The 23,318-nt window shown below is 51.2% G+C and overlaps 8 protein-coding genes across 8 annotated transcripts; 4 read left to right on the top strand and 4 right to left on the bottom strand.

The window, feature by feature from the left end:
- Nucleotides 1-886: 886 nt before the first annotated feature.
- BCR38DRAFT_185527 (kinase-like domain-containing protein) lies at nucleotides 887-2,939 on the bottom strand. The gene is made up of 4 exons (XM_040853964.1): nucleotides 2,528-2,939; nucleotides 2,357-2,453; nucleotides 1,228-2,184; nucleotides 887-1,169 (listed from the first exon to the last, which is right to left on the bottom strand). Exons 1-4 carry the CDS (start codon nucleotides 2,593-2,595, stop codon nucleotides 1,137-1,139), a joined length of 1,155 nt encoding a protein of 384 aa, XP_040715998.1. The 5' UTR covers nucleotides 2,596-2,939; the 3' UTR covers nucleotides 887-1,136.
- Nucleotides 2,940-3,068: 129 nt separating this feature from the next.
- Nucleotides 3,069-6,448, top strand: BCR38DRAFT_431111 (Muniscin C-terminal mu homology domain-containing protein). The gene is made up of 5 exons (XM_040860079.1): nucleotides 3,069-3,398; nucleotides 3,532-3,624; nucleotides 3,680-3,765; nucleotides 3,827-5,475; nucleotides 5,528-6,448. The coding sequence occupies exons 1-5, from the start codon at nucleotides 3,360-3,362 to the stop codon at nucleotides 6,238-6,240; spliced, it is 2,580 nt and encodes an 859-aa protein (XP_040715997.1). The 5' UTR covers nucleotides 3,069-3,359; the 3' UTR covers nucleotides 6,241-6,448.
- Nucleotides 6,449-7,266: 818 nt separating this feature from the next.
- Nucleotides 7,267-8,275, top strand: BCR38DRAFT_431107 (uncharacterized protein). The gene has a single exon (XM_040860078.1). It carries the CDS (start codon nucleotides 7,348-7,350, stop codon nucleotides 8,188-8,190), a length of 843 nt encoding a protein of 280 aa, XP_040715996.1. The 5' UTR covers nucleotides 7,267-7,347; the 3' UTR covers nucleotides 8,191-8,275.
- On the bottom strand, nucleotides 8,276-10,988 carry BCR38DRAFT_390646 (spindle assembly checkpoint component Mad1). Its single transcript, XM_040857560.1, has 2 exons — nucleotides 10,706-10,988; nucleotides 8,276-10,624 (listed from the first exon to the last, which is right to left on the bottom strand). Exons 1-2 carry the CDS (start codon nucleotides 10,778-10,780, stop codon nucleotides 8,432-8,434), a joined length of 2,268 nt encoding a protein of 755 aa, XP_040715995.1. The 5' UTR covers nucleotides 10,781-10,988; the 3' UTR covers nucleotides 8,276-8,431.
- A 294-nt stretch (nucleotides 10,989-11,282) lies between these two features.
- BCR38DRAFT_457159 (mitochondrial matrix Mmp37-domain-containing protein) lies at nucleotides 11,283-13,329 on the top strand (the record flags this gene model as incomplete). The annotated part of the gene is made up of 3 exons (XM_040862008.1): nucleotides 11,283-11,339; nucleotides 11,520-11,675; nucleotides 11,917-13,329. 3 exons carry the CDS (start codon nucleotides 11,283-11,285, stop codon nucleotides 13,327-13,329), a joined length of 1,626 nt encoding a protein of 541 aa, XP_040715994.1.
- A 3,668-nt stretch (nucleotides 13,330-16,997) lies between these two features.
- Nucleotides 16,998-17,457, bottom strand: BCR38DRAFT_484316 (uncharacterized protein; the record flags this gene model as incomplete). The annotated part of the gene is made up of 2 exons (XM_040863730.1): nucleotides 16,998-17,183; nucleotides 17,269-17,457. The coding sequence occupies 2 exons, from the start codon at nucleotides 17,455-17,457 to the stop codon at nucleotides 16,998-17,000; spliced, it is 375 nt and encodes a 124-aa protein (XP_040715993.1).
- A 1,255-nt stretch (nucleotides 17,458-18,712) lies between these two features.
- Nucleotides 18,713-20,667, top strand: BCR38DRAFT_185473 (major facilitator superfamily domain-containing protein). Its single transcript, XM_040853963.1, has 5 exons — nucleotides 18,713-19,383; nucleotides 19,465-19,525; nucleotides 19,626-19,858; nucleotides 19,913-20,441; nucleotides 20,503-20,667. The coding sequence occupies exons 1-5, from the start codon at nucleotides 18,730-18,732 to the stop codon at nucleotides 20,628-20,630; spliced, it is 1,605 nt and encodes a 534-aa protein (XP_040715992.1). The 5' UTR covers nucleotides 18,713-18,729; the 3' UTR covers nucleotides 20,631-20,667.
- A 37-nt stretch (nucleotides 20,668-20,704) lies between these two features.
- Nucleotides 20,705-22,979, bottom strand: BCR38DRAFT_341296 (fungal-specific transcription factor domain-containing protein; the record flags this gene model as incomplete). Its single annotated transcript, XM_040855858.1, has 4 exons — nucleotides 20,705-21,418; nucleotides 21,466-21,984; nucleotides 22,039-22,678; nucleotides 22,735-22,979. The coding sequence occupies 4 exons, from the start codon at nucleotides 22,977-22,979 to the stop codon at nucleotides 20,705-20,707; spliced, it is 2,118 nt and encodes a 705-aa protein (XP_040715991.1).
- Between the last annotated feature and the right edge of the window lie 339 nt (nucleotides 22,980-23,318).

The raw sequence follows: 23,318 nt of genomic DNA, 5'->3' as shown, positions 1-23,318 counted from the left end.
TGAGAATACAGAGACAGAGAGATGATCAACAGCTGCGGAAGAAAGCTCAAAACAATAGGCCAGGCAATGAGAGAGACCTAACCTAGTTATATGGCGGTATAAGATCCCCAGGAACCAAGATGAGCCAGACTTTGGTTTCGAAGTTTGTAGACGACCCAATCGGCTGGTAAAGCGACCGTCCCATCAAGGGGTTCGTCATATGCAGCTCAGACAACACTCGATTCGACGGGCTGGATCATAGCGACAATGAGGATTTTTACAAGGAGTTGGCGACGTCCCATCGTGTTGTGCGGGTGCTAGAGTGGATGGGTTCAACTGGGGTTGAGGCGCGCCAAACCTGGTCGCCGCAGCTGTCACCCACTTTTGGCATGCATGGATCGGACGAACAAAGTTGGGACGAGTCAGACAATACGAACGGGGCTTGGAGCGCAGGGCACAGGAGCATCTAATATGGTAGAGATCTTCTTAAGATCGCCCTAGCGCCACGGCTTGTCACCTTGTTGAGCCGCATTGCTGGGTGGTCTGTGGGGTAAACTTTTCGAAAATTTTGATCCCGCAACTCGCGATATTGGCCCTCAATTGAAACGCTGGTAGACGGTGACGAGAGGAGCGTGATTCCACGGGCAACCCAAAACATGAGCCCCAAGTTGAAAGGTACCGTCAGAAGCCCTGGACTGCGTGGATGACGCCTAGATGTATCTCAGGATGCTGAATGAAGTCACTGATGTTATGGTCTCTCATCAACGACGCTAGACCGTAGTCTTAATATGTGGGTTCAATGGGTCCAAAAACTACTACGTAGTTGCGACTCAAATAACACGGACCCACACGCAGGATGGAGAAATCTATTTGATACTGGTAGATGGCAATAACAGCCGGCATATGAACAAGCTGTATTTGCCCACGGGGCTTCTGGAGAACCACTTTGCATCGATGTGCCGTCCGAGAATATGCAGACCGAGCGAGTGATAATTGACAGTTGGCCATGGTGAATGTGATTTGGTATGGTGAGCACATCGGGATCATCGGGATCAAGTGTGGATGTTCGGATCACCAATGGCGGTTCCTCCGACGGTGGGATCCTCTTGGGATTCTCAAACATGATTCGAAACCGACGCGGAGTTCGATTTAAGGACTCACTCGGTTGTCAGACACTCGACCGACAATGCCTGTACCTAGTTTAACCAATAAAATTCTCTCCGCGTAGGCAAGCGCGGATGCACTTACCTGGGTAGCGGTAGCTCGACTGCTGTTGTACTTCACCAGCGAAGCAACGACATCCCGAAAGTCGGCGTCAACATCGGGTAATATTGTCTCCCATGGTCGTTCTTCAAAAACCGTGTACATCTCGAACGGCGGAGTTCTGAAGGTCGCCGCCTCCGGCCACGATTGCAATGTCGGAGTCCCTATCGTTTTGAATATGCTCAATATCAAACCCAGTTGATTTCCATCTTCGTCTACTGGACGCGATTCAAACAACGGCCGTGGAGGCTTCCGACAGCATTCCGCAAGCATCGTGCCAACACCCCACATGTCGACTGCAGGGCCGTACGATCTGTTTCCGAACAGGACTTCAGGAGCTCGATAGGGACCTGTGCCAATGTCGAGGATTTTCTGGTCCGGCGGCTCGGTGACGACAGACATTTCCGGATGCCAGGCTGTACCAAAATCCGATAAATACGCAGGACCATCTGGCGACTCGAGTAGGACAGCTGAGGGTTTGATGTCTCGGTGGATGATGCCTTGGCTGTGGATGTACTCCAATGCTCCCAACAGGTTCTGAAAGTGCTTGCAGACTTGTGCTCTCGACAGGGGCCCTCGTGCGAGCAGGGCATCAAGGCTCAACGGCATATATGGGAATACCAGCACGAATCGCTGTTCCTGGTCCCTGAAGGTTTCTAAAAGAGGGATGCAGGGCTTCTTGAGAGATGCCAACATCTTCGCCTCTCTGCTGGGGTTATGGGGCTCGATATTTCGGGTTTCGGTGATCACTTTGAGCGCTCGGGTGTTCACCCGGTACACCTCAGCGGTCACACCACTGGCGACATAATGACAGTCATGGTAAGGCCCAATGACAATACCGGGAGATAACGGGACCTTGTCACCCGTTGACTGCGGCTCGGCTGCAGGTGAGACTGGGGCTTCCTGCGTAGCGAAAATCCGGCATGCTGCATAGTACTCGTCCTACTCAATCAGTAAGTAAATTTTACGGGGGTTTGTGGTCATGGTGATGTCCCGGGAGGGAACGATGATGAAAGGGTGCTGCAGGTAATGAGAACGAAGCACCTGGTGGGGTGTAAGATGATGCCGAACAGGGGCTGGCTCAGATGAGGATGCTAAAATATGGCTTGCGTACGAGCGATTGGGATGTCTGGTACGCCTTATTCTCAACTGAGAATGCATCTTTTTGTGCAGCTGCGTTGGTCGAGTCCAATGTTTCAATTGATTTCTTTCTGAATTCACACATGAGTGTCAATGACGAAAATTTGAGGCGACCATTGCCCCTGGAGACAAGTAGGCTGCTTACATTTTCTGGATGTTTTCATAACGCTCAGACGATGACAGCGAGCTCTTCCAGGTAGATCCGGAGTCCATGGCAGGCGATTTGGAGAGTGTAAAAAAAGATGCCTTGGACGCAGGAGTGTTAGGTCGCAAAGCCACTAACTAACAAACCCAAGCTCTGGGGAGCCCTTGAAGCTTTCGGTACTCAGGTACTCGGTTTTCTGTGAATGTTCAGATCAAAGTGCACTGTCCAATGTCACCGTCTCCAAACGCTGACGGTAAATTGGACCGCCAATCAACCAATTGCCTCTGCGCAAGAAAGACCATCAAGCGCAATACGGCGTGGGCTCTTCAGATTGAAACTTCGAAGTTGGAATTAAATCAATATTAATTCCTCAGACCCTATTCCCAATGAGGGTAGATGCTCGAAAATCTGGAGTAAACGGCAGGGCAAATATCTAGAGGTGTGGGTCCAATCTTGTTCAAATGTTCAGACCTTGCCCACTGGCAGCTGCCAGATGGGTGCAAAATACTGCCGCACGGGTCATCTCGGCAACTGGGAGTGAGTGAGAACAGCTGAGAGGAAATAACAATGGGAGTAACAGAGCCCAGCGTAGGGCCGTTCGAAATTCCCGTGACGGCTTACGCGCTTTCGCCCGAGCGCTGCTGCTGCTACGACCACTACCGCATCATCGCCTGATGTGATGTTGCTCCAGTTCAATTTTGGCCGCCTTGTGCCCATGTAATCATAGCCTTTCCCGTCTACTGTCCCCAGGTATCTATTATATGTCTTCCTACCGCCCCTCTCCAGCATCCAACTATTCATGTTTATGTGATTGCGTTGGACATCAATCGCAATGGATGACTCGATGCGAGTAGAGTACCCAGCCATGCTGGTAAGTCCAAATAAGTCTCACGCCGCGCCCTCGATTCCCTGATCCCGGGCGTAGCAAACAGGACACGACTGCCGCGTCAGCCATCACCAGCAAAGTATCGCAACGCTGGGCTAATCAATCATGATGTGTTTAGGCGAACCTCCCACCGTCGCAAGCAGCGCAGACTCTCAATGACCGAGTTAGACGCATATCCAAGCTCAACGTAGAAATTGCCGACTGGTTACAGGTACGACCAATGCGATATGGGTGGAGCAGCCCAGGGACACTGAACACAAACACAGGAACGAAGGCGAGTCGAGGAGCAATATGTCCAAGGATTGAGGAAGTTGGCCCAATTCCGAGTCCCAAATGCGCAATCGGAGCTCGGGTAAGTCATGCGCATCATGCTGCAAATGCGCTCATCCTCAACTGACATACTGTCTCTACAGAACCTTCCAGGGGCAATGGGACAAAATACAGCAGTCGGCCGAGGCCATGGCGATGTCGCACCACCTCTTCGCCACCAAGATCGAGAAGGACGTCGAACAACCGCTGCGGAGCTTCCATACGAAGAAAGAGATGCAGAACATGCAGACCATACAAGGCAACCTGCAGAGCATGGCCAAGGAACTCGACGATGCCCAGAAGAAGTCAGATTCTCTCAACAAGAAGGCTGGGAAGGCGAGTGCGGTGAAGGTCGATCAGGCCGCCACCAAGCTCGAGTCGGCCACCAACCAGTGGGAATCGCAAGCGCCTTTCATATTCGAGACGCTTCAGGCACTAGATGAGACACGAATGAATCACCTGCGCGATGTGTTGACCCAGTATGGCACATATGAGGGAGAAAAGGCGCAACAGCAGCAGGCCGATTCGGAGGGGGTGCTAAATAGTCTCCTCGACTATAGCACCTCGCACGAGATCAATTACTTTGTACAGAGAACGACAGCCGGTCGGCCGAAGCTGGAGAAACGAATAACCACGACGCGACAGCCATCAAGCTTGGGTGGCGCCCCGCCCTCTCTCGCGCCAGCGTCAAGTCCCCATGAGCCCTCGATGGCCGGGGATGATCGAAGCGACCATTCGGTTTTGAGGGAAGAAAAGGGAGGCGAGAACAAGTTGCGCAGTCGCATCGGCACTATGCTTGGTCGGAGAAGACAGAGTATCCACGGCGGCTTTGGGCAACTGTCACCCGCAAAAGGAGCTTTTGGAAGAAACATCAAGAGCAGCCATGGTCTTTCACCACGGGCTTCCTCGAGCAATCTCGGCGAATCCAACAACAAACTGTCTGCACTGACCGAACAGCCTGATGCTGGAGAGGAGGCCCCATCTGCTTCCGACTCGAGATATAAGACAAGTCACGAAGGACCCAATGGTGTAAGCGCCGACGCTACTGGAGATGGGCCTTCTACCCGGGCAGAATCAGCTCATGTCAACGGGACCAGTCCAGCAGCGGCGCTAGACGTGGCTGATGTACTGCCTCCGCCAGGACCACCACCATCCCAAAAAGAACCCGAGAAGGATGAAGAAGGCTACAGTGTGCCACCTGCTGCAGACGATCCGATTTCTGCCGCCGAGAGAGAAGCTGTGGGAGATGAAAGTGAGCCTGCATTCAAGCTCAACATCCAAAAGGAGCCGATAGCAGAGGAAGACCCAGAGGAAAGGGAAGCTGCCATTTCAAAGTTCTCGAATAGTCTCTCAGCCTTGGGCGCACCAGCACGGAGGGCGGGCACCATACGTGGCCGCCGGGATGTTAGGAACACCATTTACGTGCCAGCACCTCTACCGCCAAGCTCTTCATCCGGGAATCCATTTCCACCTTCACCAAGCTTGCCGTCGACCATCTCTAAGCCATCAGCTGTGGCAGGCCTCACATCTGAAACGAGCATTGCAGGTACTTCGGACACACAGTCTATCCGATCCTCCAACTCTTTGGGAAGCATCGTCCACTTCCAGCACCCCGACATGCATGATCCAGGTCTAAACTCGTCTATCGTGGAGACAGTATCGGCAACTTTCGAGGGGACGGAGGTGAAATCGGTCAAAGTCAACGGCGAAATTGCTTTCTCCTTCAATGCAACAGACCCATCTAGCACACAGAGTATGTTGCGCCAGCACCGCCTGTTCACAGAGATCTTACTGACGTACCTTAGCCCACCAATCAATACGTATAAACAATTTCTCGACACTGGACGTCATAGGTCCCAACCGTATCTTTGTGACCAACCATGCGACCGATCATCCCGACCAGTTTACGCTCGACCTGACACACCTTCGCCAATACCAGGCTACGGTCGGCTTCTCATACCGTCTCCATACGGATCCCGTTACCCCAGCTGTTGAGCATCTCCCTATTTTGCTCCACCCGGCTTGGAAACCGCAAGGCGCGAAGTTGGGCCTCTTGTTACAATACAAGCTCAACCCGGCCTTCAAGTACAGCGGTGGTGGTTCTGTGAACCTGTACAACTTGGTTATCTTTGCGACGTACGACGGCAAGGCTTCAGGCGCGCAGACGAAGCCTTCGGGCACTCACTTGAAAGATAAACACCTAGTGTACTGGCGGCTAGGCGACGTGACTCTGACGCCGGAGCAAGGACTTCAGAAGATTGTCTGCCGCATTGTTGGAGACGTGGGCGTAGAACCCAAAGCCGGAATCGTTGAAGCGAGATGGGAATTCAGTTCGATCGGGGAGAGTGCTAAGGTAGTCAGTGTGTCCAAAATGGAAGAAGGCAAGGGGAAGGAAGTAGAGCTCAACGACGATGACCCATTTGCCGATGCTGGGGAGAATGTCAGCACGGCGGAAGGCCGCTGGATCGATGTCCCCGCGGTTAGAAGGTTGGTGTCGGGGAAGTTTGAGGCAAAGTAGTCAGGGGCGGCATGTAGATGGAAAGCAGAGGATGAGTTGTAAGGACACATATGCAACCGTACATTCTCGTATAGGGGGACTTGTCTAAGGTCCAGACATGACATGATATTGTATAGCATTTTAAATGTAAGCGAGCATTTTGATGGAGTTTAACACGAAGCAGTGGTGCACTCAACACAAACAATCTACAAATACAGTTTCATTAGGTATTCATCAAGTCGTCTTCCCATGCGTTAAGCGGTAACAGATCCAGATGGCACACCTAATTCACGAGAAAACGGGTACATTGCTCAAGCATCTAGGTTAGATCGAACTCTTGGGAGCGCCAACAGGCTTAAAGACCAAATCAAATCCCAAGCGAGGTTATCTTCTGCAGGACGTAAGGTGCATAACCACGTGGGTTTCCACCCAATATCTCGAATACCTGTAGTTCGGATTCGCCTCATCCCTGCAGATCAATTACTGCTTGCTGCAGGTGCGGCTTCCAAAGCTGTGACAGCTCAACCGTGGAATTTGCTCCGAATAACGGGGAGTGTTCACAATCAACTCAACTTACTTCTTTAAAAGCCACAGTTACCCCGTTGAAAGGTTCTTGTTCGGAGGAGCATTATCGAGTCTTGGAGCGCATTGAGACGTCACTCATTATTATCACATAAGAACAACCCTTACGTCCCGTGTGGTCAAACAGCCACCATGTTCGCCAACGAACCTTCCGCATTCGCGCTCAAAGCCCAATGCCTTTGCAAAGCCCACACCTTCACCACAAACCCCCTTCTCCCCCGTTCCTCTCTCCCATTAGAAGTAACTCACTGCCACTGCACCTCCTGCCGCCACCTCACAGGAGCCCTATACAGCATGGACGCCCCATGGCCCAGCCCAGCGGAACCTATCCTCAATTCATCACTGCAAAAATACGTCTACACCAAGATCCTTACCGTATTCTTTTGCGGGACTTGTGGCAGTCCTATGTTCTTCCAGAAGAAGGACCCGGATGATTCTAATGGGGTAGTTGGTTTGGAGGTGTTGACGGGGGTTTTGGGGGATGCTGGGGTTAGGGGACTGGGCGAGGATGGAGACAGGAGACAGCTGGTGAGCTTCAAACACAGTATGTTCATAGGCGATTGTCTCGATGGCGGCGCCTCGCCCTGGCTGCACGGTCTGAATCAGGATGGTTCGAGGCCTCGAATGTGGTTGGGACAGAAGAAGAAGAGCGAGGAGGTATTGTGGGACGAAAACAGCTCCAACTACTGGCCGCCGGTCCAGTCACTTCCAAATGCTGCGACTAGGTTAGATGTCGATGAGATACCGGTCCGCTGCCACTGCAAAGGTGTCGACCTCGTCCTCCGAGTCGGTCTTGCAAGACGGGAATTCGAAGAAAAGGCTTCCCGCGGGGAGGCCCTACCCTGGATGGTCGACCCCGTCACGCACAAGCTCATCGCGGACTTCGATGCGTGCGATTCGTGTCGCATTTCATCAGGGGTGGAGATATTTCACTGGATGTTGGCGCTGCTGCGATACGTTGGCTTTCCTGCAGGCTCAGACGGTCTGCTGGAGGGGTTCCCGGCCACAACGGGGGAGTTGAGGGATGCTGTCGCTGGGGGGGAGGAAGCAGGGAAACGGGATCCGCGACTGGGAACACTGGCATACTACGCGAGTTCGATCGATGTGCAGAGGTACTTCTGCAGTCGTTGCTCGGCGTGCGTCTTTTACGTGGTGGATGATCGGCCAGAGTTGGTGGATGTAGCAGTGGGACTGCTGGATTCGCCTGATGGGGCTCGAGCCGAGGGGGTTTTGGCTTGGAACTTTGGGGGGCGGGTTAATTGGAGGCAAGATATGTTTGGTGGTTGGCGGGAACACTTGGTCAAGAGTGTCGAGATAGAGGCAGAGAAATGGAGGGTAGAAAGGGGGTATCCGAAGATCTGGAAGCAGGTTGAGAGGGAGGAGGCGTAGATAAGCGGGGAGTGATTATAGGAACCGTCGAGTAACAACAGGAAAGGTTCCTAGCACGCTGCAGGAATAAACTTAGCGGCATCTTAGTCTGTCAATCAGAGGGCACGATGTACGTGCACAAGTCCATTCTCTAGTATGAAGCCATCCACCCCTGGGCATACTGACCATATCATCACTCAAGTACGCCAGCCAAGATATCATTAGCACAGATTATAGATCAAACCGCCACCGAAACTCCCATCTAAGACCTCGGATTCCCGTTGCTCTCATCAAAGAACTCCAGCGTAAGCGCCGCCAAGAAACCAGGGATGCACCCCTTATCTCTGACCCAGAACTGGATCTGATCCGCGATGCGCAGGGCAAACGCACTCTGTGGACCACCACTGACCTTCATCGTGCCCCTCTCGCCATCAAACACGATGCTATTCTCGTGCTCTTCCGTTTTGCTCGGATAGAACAAGCTCTCAACCCGCATCTTGCCGTTGGGGATAAATGTCACCGTCCATCCCAGCGTGCTGAAGATGGCCTCCTTAAACTCTTGCGACTTGGATGCCCAGACCTCCTTGAGACGGCGTGAGGTCTTCTGCGCTGAGGCGGTTTCCTTGCGCGCCTCTTCGATTTCGCGTCTAGCGGCATCGAGCTGGCTGGCGGGAATGACGGGGAATTTGGGGTTGCGGTTAGCTTTCTGAAGTTGAGAAAGGAGCTGCGCGTTTTCTGCCTTGAGGGCATTGAGGGTGGCGACCTTGATCGCCTCAAAGTCCGAAGTTGGGTTCGAGCGAAGGGACAGGACGCGGGTTTTATTATGGGTTTCGGCGGCTTCCAGACGAGACTTAATGACCGAGAGTTCCTTCCGCAGCACCTGGGTTGCGGTCTTCTCTTTGGAGAGCTCATCGGCGAGCTTGCGGCGCCTGCGGTTCAATTCGCCAATCTGCTCCGACTCCAGCTCCTCCTCACGGGCCCGTTTGCTACCAACTGCAGGTTGGGGAACACCATTGGCTTGTGATGAATCAGCCGGGGAGAGCTCCTTATGCAGCGCTTCAACCTCAGCCTTGTATTGATCCACTAGTTGCTCGAGCTGTGAAATGCGATCCACCTTCTCGTGGTCAACTTTCTCGGGCTCAAACGTCTCATCCTCGGCGTCGAGAGCCCTGAGCTGGGCCCGTAGGTACTCGGCCTCTTTCACGGCAAGGATTCGCTGGCGCTCGATTCTAGCCCTGGCCTTGTCGGCAGGCAGGGCGGGTGTTGCCGTCTTGAGACTCTCAACCTGGGCATCGAGATTGCGCTTCTCGTTCTCCAGGGACTTGATTATCTCGTCGCGCTCGGCAATTTGGGGTTGCACTTCACCCAGCTTCTCCATGAGAGCCGCAGAGTTGTAGCGCTCTTGCACCAGTGCCCTAGCAACAGCCTCGGGTGAGTCGAACTCCATCAACCCGTCATTGTCACTAGCACTCTGGAGGTATGCGGTCCATGCAAGCCGCTCGTCCTCTAACCGTTGCCTTTGAATTCTTGCCTCCACGAGCTCGGCTTCGAGGGACTCGGCCGCAGCCAGCTTCCTATGTAGAGACCGCTTCTCCTCCTCAACGATTTCCACCGCCTTGTGGATTTGACGCAGATGCGTAAGTTCGGCGTGTTGTTTGGTGTTCCTAGCTTCCAGGGACCGAATGTGTTGAACTTGCTCCGTGAGTTCGCGGCGAATGACAGCGATCGTGTCTGCGTCCCCTGTCTGCGCCTTTAGACGCAGATTTTCTGCTTCAAGATGGCCAATCGTTTCAGACTTGGCAGCGAGCTGGTCCTGGGCTTGCTGTAGCAATGCTTCTTGGGCTTGGCCATCTTTGGTCAATTCTCCCACCGTCTGCTGTAAGCTCGAGATTTGCATTTGCAAGTCGCTTTTCTCCTTCTCACGCATTCGCTCTCCCTCTTGCTTGGCAGCCGACAAATCCTCAAGCTGTTCCCTTATCAACCTTGCTTCATCGCTTGACTCCCGTACTTTCTTCTCCAGGGCCTGGGCGTCATTGGCTGCGTCCTCCTTCAATTTGGCCATCTCCTCCAGGACCGACTCGTATTGCCTCTGAGCCCTAGACTTGTCACTTTCGGCGGCCTGTCGTTGCTTGAAATCCTCATCGGCCTTACGCCTGGCTTCGCGCACCTCGTTTTCATACTGCAGGGACGCCATCTCCTTCTCTTGCTCGTAATTGTTGATCTTGTAGCGCATGGTGGCCAGTTCCGCCTTCAGCTCTTCGATCTTCTTGCGCTGCGTCTCGTACTCCTCGGCGTCTGGCGGTGCCATGTTTTCCTTAGAGCTCTCACGCGACGACGCGCGCATGCCGTTACCGGCTCTTGACGAAGGTCTTCCATGGAGGGTGTCGGGCGCGATTTCCTCGCCGGTAAGAATATCGTAGCGGGATTGAGATTGCGTTGGGTTGAATGAGGAAACCTATCATGGGCATTGCTCATCAGAATGCCTTCTCGCCGGAAAGGGTAAACCGAGCTGCGGTGTACTTCACAAACGACTTACCCTCGATTGCCTAAGAGACGTATTTGGACGTGGGAGCGCGGTGCTTCCCACGCTGTTGCGGAATCGGCCACTCATTGACAGTGTTGGCAATGCCCTACCACATTTGTGCGATCATGCCGTCTCGTACGAAGTAAACTTACCGCCTGGGCGATCCATTTGTTTTGTTGTTCTGGCTGGCCTGGGGATGCGACCGTCCATCAAGATCCCTGCAAGCTCCTGGAGTCGTGCTAGTGCTGCCAGTTGCCACCACTTGGACTGGAAGTGGCTCAGCTCTGGGTTAAACTGACGCCGCGGGATTTGCGCCCGTCTCCCGCAGCTAGACAGATCGGAGCTACCCTTGACAGTGTAGTTAGATTAGGTAGGTAGTGCATATGAGAAGACCCTCTCTTCACAACATGGCGATGTCGCTTTTGTCACCAATACCCTCAGAATGTAAGAAATTCCAGGTGTTAAGTGATGCAACACAATTGGACAGTTTGCAGCCTTCAGTATTGCAGCATGGCACGAACTGTGATTCACCCATTCACTTAAAGCTGACACTGTTTCCATTGTTCCATGTCAAGCCCTGGCGTGAGCCATGTGGCTTGTCAGCGGCAGTGGGAGCCTGGCGCCCTCACGTCAGTGCCTGGCCGAAGTGGGTCGTAAACCTTTTTCTGGCTCGGCCCTGGGGAAAGCTTCGGGCCAAGCTGACGATGCTGGCTTTCTAGCTTCGTCAGAGCTTGGTGGAAGTCAAAACGGTCCCCCACTGCTGAACCGAGCTGTCGGACGGCCATTCAACTACACATTTTCACGACCTCGAATCCGGGGCCTCTAGCCTCATGGCTACCTTCCCAAGACAAACTATTTGCAGCCTTTGCTGCCCTTGATTCTTACACAGCTGCTGTCACAATCCGCTATCTCCACCGTCTGCGAATATCATCTTTCCTCACACGTACTCCAAAACCCGAACCAACCAAACCTCCGAGATGACGTTCATTTCAGCTGGCCCTGCCAAGCTACTTGGCACATGTGCCACTCATCGACTTGGAACCATTTCCAGTCTCGCAACCGGCCGCCACTCACTGCCTCTGGGCTACCGAGCTATTTCCGTGTTGGCAGGCCTCGGCCGAAGCAAGCCCTACCTCATCATCGGGAGGAATGCCAAACCGCTACCAGTCCAAATCGCATATCGACCGTTTGCCTCCAAATCGACTGAAAATGATGGATCGAAGGATGCGGTGAGCAAAGAGTCGGCGTCCGAGACTGCCACCAGTGCCGCGAGCTCCCCGGATGAGCCATATTCACAGTCGGCCAAGGCCAGTAGCCCATCGCCCTCGTCCGCAGACAGCGAACCAACCAACACTGCTGCCTATGACTGGGAAGAGAAGGCCAACTGGGACATCAAGAAGTTCACCGAGCTCCCATACTCCAACTTTGGCGTCAACCAGCATATGATCATTGATCGCGAATTCAAGGAATGCATGCGTCAGCTTCTCTGGAAGTTCCGCGCGCCCATTCGATATGCCTTTGCCTATGGATCTGGCGTCTTTCCTCAGTCACAGGGCGACAAGGCCACCGAGTCTGAGTTCAAGGCGGTTCACCCCAATGCCCCTGTTGCTGTGCAAAGAGCGCAGAAAAGCTCTCCGAAGATGATTGACTTCATTTTCGGAGTGTCACATACCCAGCACTGGCACTCACTCAATCTGATGCAACACCGTAACCACTACTCGGCGCTCGGATCCCTTGGATCAGGCGCCGTCTCTGCGGTGCAGGATAAATGGGGTGCGGGTGTCTATTTCAACACCTACGTCACGATAGAGGGTATTACTATCAAATATGGAGTTGTCACCTTGGAGACTCTCAAGAGAGACTTGCGGGAATGGGACACATTGTACTTGGCCGGTCGTCTCCACAAGCCGGTCAAGATTCTTCGCGACGATCCCCAAGTGCGCATGGCCAACCAGATAAATTTAATGTCTGCACTCCGAACGGCACTACTCCTACTCCCGCCAACATTTACCGAACGTGCGCTGTATTCGACCATCGCCGGTATAAGTTACCTCGGCGACCCTCGCATGGCTTTCCCAACGGAGAATCCCCAAAAGGTTGCCAATATCGTGAGCAACAACATGCAGAACTTTCGCCGTCTTTACGCCCCCCTGGTTGAATCTCTGCCCAACGTCACCTTTGATGATCCTGCTTGTAATGAGCCTGATTGGGTATGGAATCAGGACTCCGTCCTGAAGCTGCAGCAGGATATGGACCCTGTCAAGCGTGGTAACATGGTTCGCCGTCTGCCCAAGGCTTTCCGCGCAAAGCTTTACTTCGAGTATCAGAAGGAGCTGCAGATTCCTCAGCTCGATTTCAACAAGCTGATGGAGGAGAGCAAGAATGAAGACGCTGGGTCCTTCAAGCGACAACAGGGTGGAGGCTTCGAGCAACGCATAGCGCAAGACAACCCTTCGCAGCTCCGGACGCACGTCCGCCACGTCATCAAGAAGACGATTAACTGGCCCAGCACCACCCAGAGTTTGAAGGGTCCCTTCACAGCGGGCATGCGTAAAACCATCAGATACTTGGGCGAGAAGATGGCCAACTACCAACAGGGAAAGAAGCAGAAGCCCGAGAGCGAGAAATCTGCTTGAATTTACCCTTGGTTGTAACTTGCGAAAACGTCGGTATGCCTGAAGCGCAAGGGCATGGCGTGGTCTCATTTCATGTCGATATTGTATGTTTGTACATAGAACCTCACGGATACCAGAGCCTTTCGGCTCACGTCGTTTGGGCAAAAGGCCGAGTCCTTTTGTTTCGGACGACATTACAAACTAAAAGGCATACATCCTGAGTGGACCGAGGGATGGCCGGTTTAGATGATCCCCATGGTCTGTCGGGTCCAAACAAGGAAAGGTGCCCTGCCTGCTCCAATGATTTTGAGTATGGAGACCCCTTGCTTTGGGCTCGAGGAAGATTCCCAGAAAGCAGGCAACTATTCGAGGAGGCCTCGGCGTTGGATTGTGAAGCCTGGCTAGATATTGTCATCTGAGGGACGATGATGCTGGGTTGTAGATATGAGTAATGTAAAACTTCTAAGCATGTCAACATGTTCTTAATGTGAAGGCCGACGGTCAAGGGGGCATTTCGTGGCCATGGGCATACTTACAACTAAAGAGGATGTGCTGATGAGTGACATCTGGGCCATTTTACCCCTTACCCCTCGGACAAGGGGCTGGTTAATATTGATCAGTCCGATACATGCTTCACACCATCTTCGTCACTACGACACTTTCTACTATTGGCTGGTCTTCCAGAGTGTTCGCTACTTGCTGAATAATGTAAGAGGTGACCCTTGACAGTAGAAAGTCTAGTAAACACGAATACTACCTTTTCAATCGGAAACGGGCCATCACCGACCGGAGATATTGAGCCTTCGTACTTCGAAGGTCGCTTCGGAATTATGGGGTCTCCTTCATCTTGTAACCTTATACGAGCCAATATCCATGACATGGATGATTATGCTGGAGTTTCGGCGGCTGTTAACTTCCTGTGAGTTAGGTCGGTTAAATAAAAGTACAACACAGTCCTACTGGGGCGGATCGTCGCGTTGGAGAAATCAAACGTGCCTCCGTTCTCTGGCTAGGATGGGCACCATATATGTCTAGCGCCAGAGTTCCTTCTGATTTCTCAGCTATGCAGACGTGGCTTCAGATGGGCCAACTCAATAACGCATTGCGTAGCAGATGTATATTTCTAGATAGCAAAGGGCAATATAGCACGATGGTATCTGTTTGCTATTTAGCGTACCGCAAGCTAGTGAGTCATGAACCAATGTTTGGAAATGTTCTCTTATAACAGTTGGAGGGATATGCCATTTCGGCTTAGTTAGACGCTCTATACATATAAAATCTCACCAATGTTTCTATCTCCGATTAGAGCCATAACGCATATCCATGTGACATATAAAAACAACCAATATGAAGACGCATTACGTTGCAGACTTCATCTGATATCGCGAACCCGGTGCGGAAGCTAATTATAGACAGCTAATTGAATGGGCCACATACGAGGTTTACCTATCTATATAAACGATGAAATTGTCTGGAAAAAGTGTCGTCACGGGCAGAAAAACTTTATGAAGTCTGTTGTGTTTATCAGCTGAATGCGTATAGACTACTGAAAATTTGTACTTGAGTTATAGCCCTAGAAGCTAATGATGAGCGCCTACGGCCTAAGAAGCGTAGGAAGGTGGGAAATCCGAATTCAAGATTCATGAAAATCCGTGAAATAATGGTCGATAACCCAGAAACCAGTTGTCAGTCCAAATAAGCGTAGAGCCAAATGGGGGAGAGATGTGGGAATGAGAGCACAGTTGGACTAGTAGAAGCATCAGAGGATGAAATTGGCATGCCGCGCGTAATGGTCACTCACTTTGGGAGAGCCTTACGTCGCGTAGCACATCTTAACAACTAAAGAATCGGAATCTTGGGTCAATTTTCTATAAAAATATGTATAAAACCTACGGATTGACATAGTATTTATGTAATTGCGTATTAGTGAAGTTGTTGACTTTCATGTGTGTATTGTGGGCAAGTTGTTGGACCAAATTGACCGTCAAGCGAGGGACCCACTCGCTATAGAATGAGGTATTTTTGGTAGTTATAAGGTCTGACACAAGTGTGGCCTAAAGTTGGCAGGCACAGAATATGTATTAGGGACCGGGGGCCAATTGGCGTATTGGTTCTTCATAGTCGCAATACAGCCACCCCCAGTCCCAACATGTATTAGATAATTCGGCTGCACCAAGGATCCATGGTACCACTGTTGGGTGGGTTGACATAGCCAATCACTGCGATGACCGGTTATCCTTTGGTCATCGCGGCCTTCAGCGATCGGGTGCTGGTTGGCAAAGCCGTGACGATCGGCCCGCAGGAGACTGCTGTAAGTCCTTCTATGGCAGTAATGGTCGCTGTCTTCTTGAGGGTGCACCAATACGTCGTGGGCGCAAGTTGAGAAGGATGATAGTTTTCGATGTACAAGATGATGAAACATGGGATATTTAATAATCAGAGCCGTGAACCGAGAGCTTAATGGTGCTGATGGAGAGCAATACTGCTTGAAGAATGTCATTTCGACTAATCCGAGAATTCTTATATCCAGCTTCTGGTCAACACTTTTGAAACCTGATCGACTTCGTGGGGTGCCGAAACGGGCCGTCGATAGATAACTTTCAACCAATACGCAGATCCTTCACTTGAAGGATTCCATCCCCATTGTCGGATTTAAACTTGAAGCAGGAGCTAAAGTTGAGAAATAAGCTTGATGCCGGAAATGATTCCCGATAGTTCAGAGCCCCAGCAGTTATAGACACCGTACCTCGACGCTTATAGGCTGCACCCCTGTTGCGCTGTTGGCCTTATCACAGCTATTCGGCTGGAGGCCAAATATCCCTACACCAAATCCCCAAAACAGGGGGGTGAATCGGCATCTCATCCGCACTTTACCCTTCCATAGTTGCTCATGTCGTACTTGTGGGATCGCACTGGTACTGGTTTTCCGGCTACAGACGAAGTGAAACAGGGGAGTACAGGTGGGGGTTTCCAAGCCGCACAACGGCACTAAAGTATCTCAGGTGTACCTTACCATGACCTCAGGTCACTAACCACACAGTACTTAGGGCTGTTCCAAGCCAATCGTCTTATACCAAAGGAATGTCATGGAATCTGGACATTACTTGCAACTTGACCCACCCACTTCAGTGAAGTTCATCACGAGTAGTAAAGGTGCGTATATTTTCACATTGGCACTCTGAGTGCGTTAGATTGAAACAGAAGTCATTCTCAGCAGCTATTAGTTGTGAACCAGGAACACCCTCGAATGGCGATATTAATCATATCGACACAGAATCCCGTTACATGTGTACAAAAGGCTGAATATGAGCATATAAATCATTTTACACATTGTCTGTTCCTTCATCCGTGAACTTGACCAGATCAGAGTCCAACATGGATAACCATCGCGATATTTAGCAATATATTGACTGAAAGGTGGACCCAAAGGGAAATTTGCACAACTACTACTTAACCAACGCCGGAGAACAAATAATTGTCCCGTTAGAAAACTAGAGCATACAGGCATATAAGCGACAAGCAAAACTAGCTTCAAATTTGCATGATTAGTTCCAGATGTTGGTTAATACTGCCAGTGCTCCCTCTAAAGTATGCCTCACTTGAGCAATTGGAATATATTTGGACTTGTGTGCAGAAATACACAGTGGCTAGTCATTTCGGGTTTCCCTGCTTTTCCAAGCTACGTATCTTTATATGGCGGAGGAGTACTTAGGCAGGCTAAAGTCGGTTGTCCACTCGATATGCGCGCCGACGTGGTTAAGAACAACGACAGCATGCAGACTGAAAACCAACAACCCACGATGCTCACCGAGCTTCTCAGCCAGCGATACATCCATGAGGATGTTGGTCGTCTTGGACAGGCCGTTTGCGTACCACTTGTTGTAAGTTTCACCATTCGGAGCCGGTGGTACATATCTAGTACTCGAACACGACGAACCCCCAGATCTGTGGAAAACTTACACTGAAGTTGTAGCCCCCAAACCGCATGGGGCTGAACCGATGTCCATCACTACTCGCATTGGCAACTCGCGGGCTCTCCGATTCAAGGATTTCAGCCATGATAAATTTGGGGAAGAGGAATTGCCCCAGATGGTTAGTAGCTAGCTGGCTCTCGATGCCATCGGGAGAAAGACCGAAGTCGACGGCCATGATATCCGCATTTTTAACCAGCACATCGATACGTGGGACATCGCTCCAAGAATGAACCGTGAAAGAGATCAGCAGACAACGACGCTAGGTCCCAACGGAGTAAGCGCAAATCTACCTTGGGATGTTTTAGTATTACGACTAGCCATGATCAGCAAGCTCGGCTGGCCTTGATAAATTCGGCGCCTAGACTGCCGGAGGAGACACCAGTTGTGAGGATGACGTTCCCCTTGATGTTGGAGGAGAAAGTGGTGACGAGTTTGTCCGCAGTGGTGGCAGCATTGTACGAAGAAGACGAAGCCATATTACTGGGCTTTTGAGCTTGTATTGTTGTACCTGTACTTCTGGCAGGCGTTCTGGAAGTGTGCTATGGGACACGAGAAAGATCCAGGTGAGTTGTGGAATGTTGACGGTGCCACTTGTAAGACCGGTTGGTTGGCGCCACGGGCGAAACTTTGTATTTTCACGTATAACCCGGCACGGAGTCGAACCCTTATCACCATGCCATGTGCGAATTCCACAAGATAATATATTCCAGGCTGGAACTAGGCAATTTGATATGGACGATGGTACTATAGCAGCAAGATTATGTGCAGAGTGCTATATTCTTACCTGGAAGCTGCACCCGCTACACGGATTACCATACACTGACGCTGCCTTGTGCTAATCAACTCAAAGGACCGCAGTCATCAATCGGCGTTAGGCTTTTGAATGACGTGATTCCCAATGCGCTATCCCAATACAGACACAGAAGTTCTTGAATTACGTTTGTGGGACAGTATCGAATAGTTCTGAGAATCGAGATATTCACTACCTTGAGCAGCGTAACGACGGCACCTCCTTTTGGACGTGGTGATTTTAGGTTTACTACTCTGGGACTAAGCCACATGAGGCTCGTGCAACTGTAACCGTTACATGTCAACCCCCAAGCCTATACTACAAACCCCATCTTGTACAACGACTATATGCTTGCGGTGGCCCATTGAGAAACACAAGAAGGGTATCAAGAAAATATATCTTGCACATGTCACTCGTAAGGTTCGGCCAACTGATTTTCGCCATTCGTGGACATGCGTCGTGGGACACACCCAACGCTAGTGCTCGGTGTAGCCAAATTGTCGCCGGCCGGCACGTTGAGCTTTGCACCGAATAATGACACTATAGTGGATATGACTCCGAACGTTTCGGTTTATAAGTAACGGCAGTAGACCAAGATATGCAAGGACTTTTGACTTGTATAGTATCTTTTATTGTTGATATTGCAATTATATCATCATGCAAAGTCAGAGTGACATGTCGAACTACTCACAACCACCCCCAGCAGCCAAGGTGGCCGACCAACCTGCAGTCAAACCGCAACTCCCCCACCTGAGCCTAGAGAAACTCCCCTCCATCCTCCCCTCCATTGAAACCTCTCCCACGGTATCCCTCCACCTGTCCCCCGTATCGTCCTGTCCCGAAGCAGAAGACCTAGAAAACGGCCACCAAGTCCTCCACCGGATCCCAAGTGCCCCCTCGCCGTATCTCTCCCTTCCCCCCTGGCGCAAAAAGATCATCGTCTTCACGACCTCCTTCACGGCCCTTACTGTGACCTTCGCATCGACGAGTCTCAACCCTGTCACCCTAGAAGTCGCCGAGTCCCTCAACACCACGTCCGCCGTCATCTTGATAACGAATTCCCTTGTCCTCTTGACGATGGGCTGCTCGAATTTCGTCTGGGGGCCGATCACACGGATTTTCGGGAGGAAAAAGGCTTGGTTGGCTGCTTGTGTGATTTTCACGCTGTGCACTCTCGGCACTTGCCTTGTGCCAGAGGATAAGGGGCATTTGGGGTTGCGGGTCTTTATCGCTATGAGGATATTATCCGGGATTCAGGGGACTTTCTTTCATGTAGCTGGGCAAACGTGGCTGGCTGATTGTTTTGAACCGGTATGCAAATTGCCCTTACGTTTTCCGCTACCCCTTGGAGAGATGGTTTGTCCTTTCATTTTTACTGATATCGGCGAATAGAAACAACGCGGTATGGCGACAGGATTCTTCTTGTGTGGGACAATCTTCGGGCCAGCATTCGGTAAGTGACTTGAATACTGCCTTGACCCATAACCCTAGCCTTCGTTACATCGTGACAACCAGTTTTTGAAATATTCTTTTACCAATGATTGTGCTTCTAGGACCTTGTGTGGCTGGTATTATCGTCACCTTCGCCACATGGCGTGCGGTGCTCTGGCTGCAAGTGTCAATGATTGGTACGGCCTTCCTCTTATCCCTCTTCTTCCTGCCGGACATCGAAAGGCCAGATGAAACGGTCCCGGCAAAGTCCGATAGTCGACTCCTCGATTCGGCGAAAACATTCAACCCAGGTAGGATATTCAAGCCAATGCTATATCCGAATGTGACCTTCACGGTGAGTGTATTTTCCCCTTTCCTGGATGTAAATGACGAAGCTGAGCTCAAGAAGCATGTGACTTGTGGCTTCTTGTCTTGGTGCCAATACACACTCCTCGCCGCACCCCGTCACCTCCTAAACCCGCGTTTCAACCTCACCACGCCCCTCGTTTCGGGTCTCTTCTACATCGCGCCCGGAGTCGGGTTCCTCCTAGGCACCGTAATCGGTGGCAAATTTTCCGACATGACCGTCATCAAATGGATTCGCATTCGGGGCGGTATTCGACTCCCACAGGACAGGCTTCACAGCGGCATGATATCGTTTTTCTTCCTCATCCCAATCTCGTCTTTGATATATGGATGGGGACTGGAATACCAGATTGGTGGGATGGCTTTGCCGATCGTGACGGCATTCTTCTGTGCGATGGGCTTGACCATGGCTTTTTCCTCCGTCAACACCTATTGTGCAGAAGTCCTGCCGAAACGGAGGACCGAGGTCATTGCGGGCAAATATTTGGTCCAGTATACTTCTGCAGCGATCGGAAGTGCGTCCATTGTACCCTTGATTGACGCCATTGGCGTCGGGCCGGCTACCACCATTGGTACGTATCGATGTTCCTAACAGTGCACCGATAGAATACTGATCTCAATGACTTTCTTAAGGCGTCGTCTTTGCACTTTCTGGGGGTGTTTTGGTGTTGGCAACGGCCCGATATGGGCTGAGGATGCAACAGTGGATTGAAAGGAGACATAGATTTCTGGTTACTGGGCAGGTCACCGCTACGATCTAAAAGTAGTATACCATAAACTCGAATAGGACTAAAATAGAAAGATGCCAAGAAATGCGCACCCGGCAGGCAGTTCATCACATGCGTCTATTAATATCTCGCCCCCATTCTATGTCCTGAAGACCCACATAGAGGCTCTGAAAGTGACTGTCTTGCATGTGGGTATCCAGGAATCTGAGATCCAGATCTGCCTGAGACAGGAAATCTTGTACCGACGGTTCAGCCAGGGCCATTTCAGCCGTCATCATCGGCTGGGAGTCAGTACCATGGGGCACAATGTCCCTAGTGAATGGTTCTGTGGTCATGCTAGGTCGGGGAAAGTTGAGGGCGCTGTTGGCGCCGTTGGCGCCGTCAAAATGGTCTCCTGTGCTGCTCCTTGGGCAGTGAGCCCTCACGACGACTCTGAGAGCATCAAAATGCTGGCAAAGTTCTGTAGCTGCGAAGTTGCCATTCCGCTTCAATTGCTCCAGAAATAGGTTTGCGGATTCGAAGTTATCCTTGTCGTTCTCATTGTTCTGACCAATGGATAAGTGCGAGATGGCGAGAATAGTTGCTGCAGAGAACAAGTACTGAGCGTAGGTGTAATCGAATATGGCGAACGAACCATCGATCCATGATTCCGATAGGAGACGATGCGAATGTCGTGCGCATCGGATACACGCTTCAGCTAAAGCAAGGGCAGTCTCTCCGATTGCTTGCTTGAGCTCTGGTGTTTGGTGTGGTGCGGCCCAAAGCTCTTTGTGTGTTTGAAATACGTGAAGTAGAATTGGTCTCGTGGCTTGGATCACATACTAAACGGTATTAGCTAACGGATAACCACAACTAGTACTTACCGTACCTGATTGAAGGATAAATGTAACAATTGTACATTCCTGGCAAGTGGTCGTTCACCCTCTCTACTGTCAATCTGCAAGTGCTTTGGCAACGCACCCACCCAGCCTCTCAAGTCGCCCAAAGCCTTCTGTACCCGTTGTGAAAACGGGATGTTCGTGGTCTTTCGGTTGTATATCGATGAAATAATGTCGCGGGATATTCTTGCCAGACGGATACTCGCGTTCATGTAGTCGGCCGCCAGAAAGTCGGCCGCGTCTGCGTCAGATATGCCGGTATCTGATGGCAAATCCACGGATATATCCTCGTCTTGAATCGACACGGGATGACCCATTTTTGAAGCCCAAAGACGGTCAAAAGTGTAAGCTGTCCACCATATGCGGGCTCGGTGCTCTCTCGCGGCTCTGTCAGGCAGTTGATAATCCGGCATGGCTTGGTGCATCCCCATGATGACACTCATACGTACAGCACTGCTAGCTAGAAAGTATGCGCTATAGCGCCGATTCATTAATAGCGAGTATAGAGACTTTTCCCATCAGTAAGAAAGTTGTTTCACGTTGGCAATTGGAAAGCAACTTACAAGAAGCAGAAGAATTTCGATTGTGTCGAACTGTGGGCGTTCTCGAAGTCGACTTAGCATTTTAGTAGCCTGTGAAAAGTATGCCAGGCCTGGGAAATCTTCTTCAGAGGTTGAGGAAGTGCGGCAGGAGTAAACCTCGCCGAGCGCAAAGAGGGCCCAAAGTTTGCATGCAAACATCGGGTTAGGGGCGCTGAGATTGCGGTAGTGATGTTGCATTCTGTTATGAACATCACTCTTCCGGAAACAATGGTAGCAGGATCCTACCACTTCCATCGCAAAGCGAATAAGCAAACGGGCTCGAGACAAAGTGGGCCAGGGGCATTCGGCTTCAGATAGGGCAAATATTCTGGCGTCGGTGACATAGTGCTGGCGCGGTATGTGGCTGATGGTGGGGTCCTCCGCGATTGCCTGTCGGAGCCGAGTTGCAAACGAAGTGTCGGCGGCTTCGCCAATGTGGACGGGCATCTGAGAGTTGCTGAGAGGAAAGAACCAAGATCTGTCATCGAGTAGTGGATTGCGAGCAGCTTCGCTGTGCTCAGTTGACGATTCTATTGCCTCGATTATGCCTCCATGGTGAGGCTCATCCCGAACACTCTGCTCACGCAAACGTTTATTCTCTGCCAGTAGCTTTTCGATATAGCTGTGATGGTCATTGGTGGCTGCTCGTAAGTGCTGGGGTGACTTTTGATGGCGTACCTACTAGGCACGGTTACTTTCTGCTCACGTACCGGGTAGGTACAATCCTGAGGACACCCAGCTTGTTGACAATTTGGGCAAGGATAGCCACCAGGACACTTCACTTTTCGAGCGTGACACTTGGTACAAGCAGTCGGCTTCTTGCGTGTCTTGTTCAAGACATCGATGGCGATGGTGCTGTCTTCGCTAGGCGAATATTTGCGTTTCCGGCTCGCAGACGGGATTGTACTCTGTTCTTCTGGCATGGCAATATCATCTTTGCATCGTTGTGTCGGTCCATCGGACATTTGACAAGGACGTCTGGCTCACTGGAGGGTCAGCTAATAACGTCAGATGTTTGGTGATGTTCGGTGTCTTGAAAATTTGGCCGAGCTTCTACCTTGGATAACGGTCGGCAAAATTCGATTTTGACCGAAGAAGGTCTGAGCGTCCAACGTCGAGGCAAGCGGGCCGGACTAGGGACAAAGTGTGTCTCAGGGGCAGTGACATCATAGAACTTGAAGGCGAGAATGAGCTTGAATAGAAAATATATTGATCCAAGCTGATCGTATGTTTGGATGGACGTTTCTGCATCTTTGGAAGCA

Source organism: Pseudomassariella vexata (genome assembly GCF_002105095.1).
Source record: "Pseudomassariella vexata strain CBS 129021 chromosome Unknown BCR38scaffold_6, whole genome shotgun sequence".
Lineage (NCBI taxonomy): Eukaryota > Fungi > Ascomycota > Sordariomycetes > Amphisphaeriales > Pseudomassariaceae > Pseudomassariella > Pseudomassariella vexata.
This window is presented reverse-complemented; position numbering and strand designations above follow the sequence as displayed.

What these genes read in the sequence shown, in the direction of transcription:
- BCR38DRAFT_390646 (XM_040857560.1), bottom strand. Translation starts at nt 10,780, where the DNA reads ATGAGTGGCCGATTCCGCAACAGCGTGGGAAGCACCGCGCTCCCACGT. An exon ending in CGTCTCTTAGGCAATCGAGG is followed by an intron (nt 10,625 to 10,705) that starts GTAAGTCGTTTG and finishes TGCCCATGATAG; the next exon opens with GTTTCCTCATTCAACCCAAC.
- BCR38DRAFT_185527 (XM_040853964.1), bottom strand. Translation starts at nt 2,595, where the DNA reads ATGGACTCCGGATCTACCTGGAAGAGCTCGCTGTCATCGTCTGAGCGT. An exon ending in TATGAAAACATCCAGAAAAT is followed by an intron (nt 2,454 to 2,527) that starts GTAAGCAGCCTA and finishes GTGTGAATTCAG; the next exon opens with AAAGAAATCAATTGAAACAT. An exon ending in ACCAGACATCCCAATCGCTC is followed by an intron (nt 2,185 to 2,356) that starts GTACGCAAGCCA and finishes CTGATTGAGTAG; the next exon opens with GACGAGTACTATGCAGCATG.
- BCR38DRAFT_431111 (XM_040860079.1), top strand. Translation starts at nt 3,360, where the DNA reads ATGGATGACTCGATGCGAGTAGAGTACCCAGCCATGCTG. An exon ending in TAGAGTACCCAGCCATGCTG is followed by an intron (nt 3,399 to 3,531) that starts GTAAGTCCAAAT and finishes TGATGTGTTTAG; the next exon opens with GCGAACCTCCCACCGTCGCA. An exon ending in AAATTGCCGACTGGTTACAG is followed by an intron (nt 3,625 to 3,679) that starts GTACGACCAATG and finishes ACACAAACACAG; the next exon opens with GAACGAAGGCGAGTCGAGGA.
- BCR38DRAFT_185473 (XM_040853963.1), top strand. Translation starts at nt 18,730, where the DNA reads ATGCAAAGTCAGAGTGACATGTCGAACTACTCACAACCACCCCCAGCA. An exon ending in TGGCTGATTGTTTTGAACCG is followed by an intron (nt 19,384 to 19,464) that starts GTATGCAAATTG and finishes ATCGGCGAATAG; the next exon opens with AAACAACGCGGTATGGCGAC. An exon ending in ATCCGAATGTGACCTTCACG is followed by an intron (nt 19,859 to 19,912) that starts GTGAGTGTATTT and finishes GAGCTCAAGAAG; the next exon opens with CATGTGACTTGTGGCTTCTT.
- BCR38DRAFT_431107 (XM_040860078.1), top strand. Translation starts at nt 7,348, where the DNA reads ATGTTCATAGGCGATTGTCTCGATGGCGGCGCCTCGCCCTGGCTGCAC.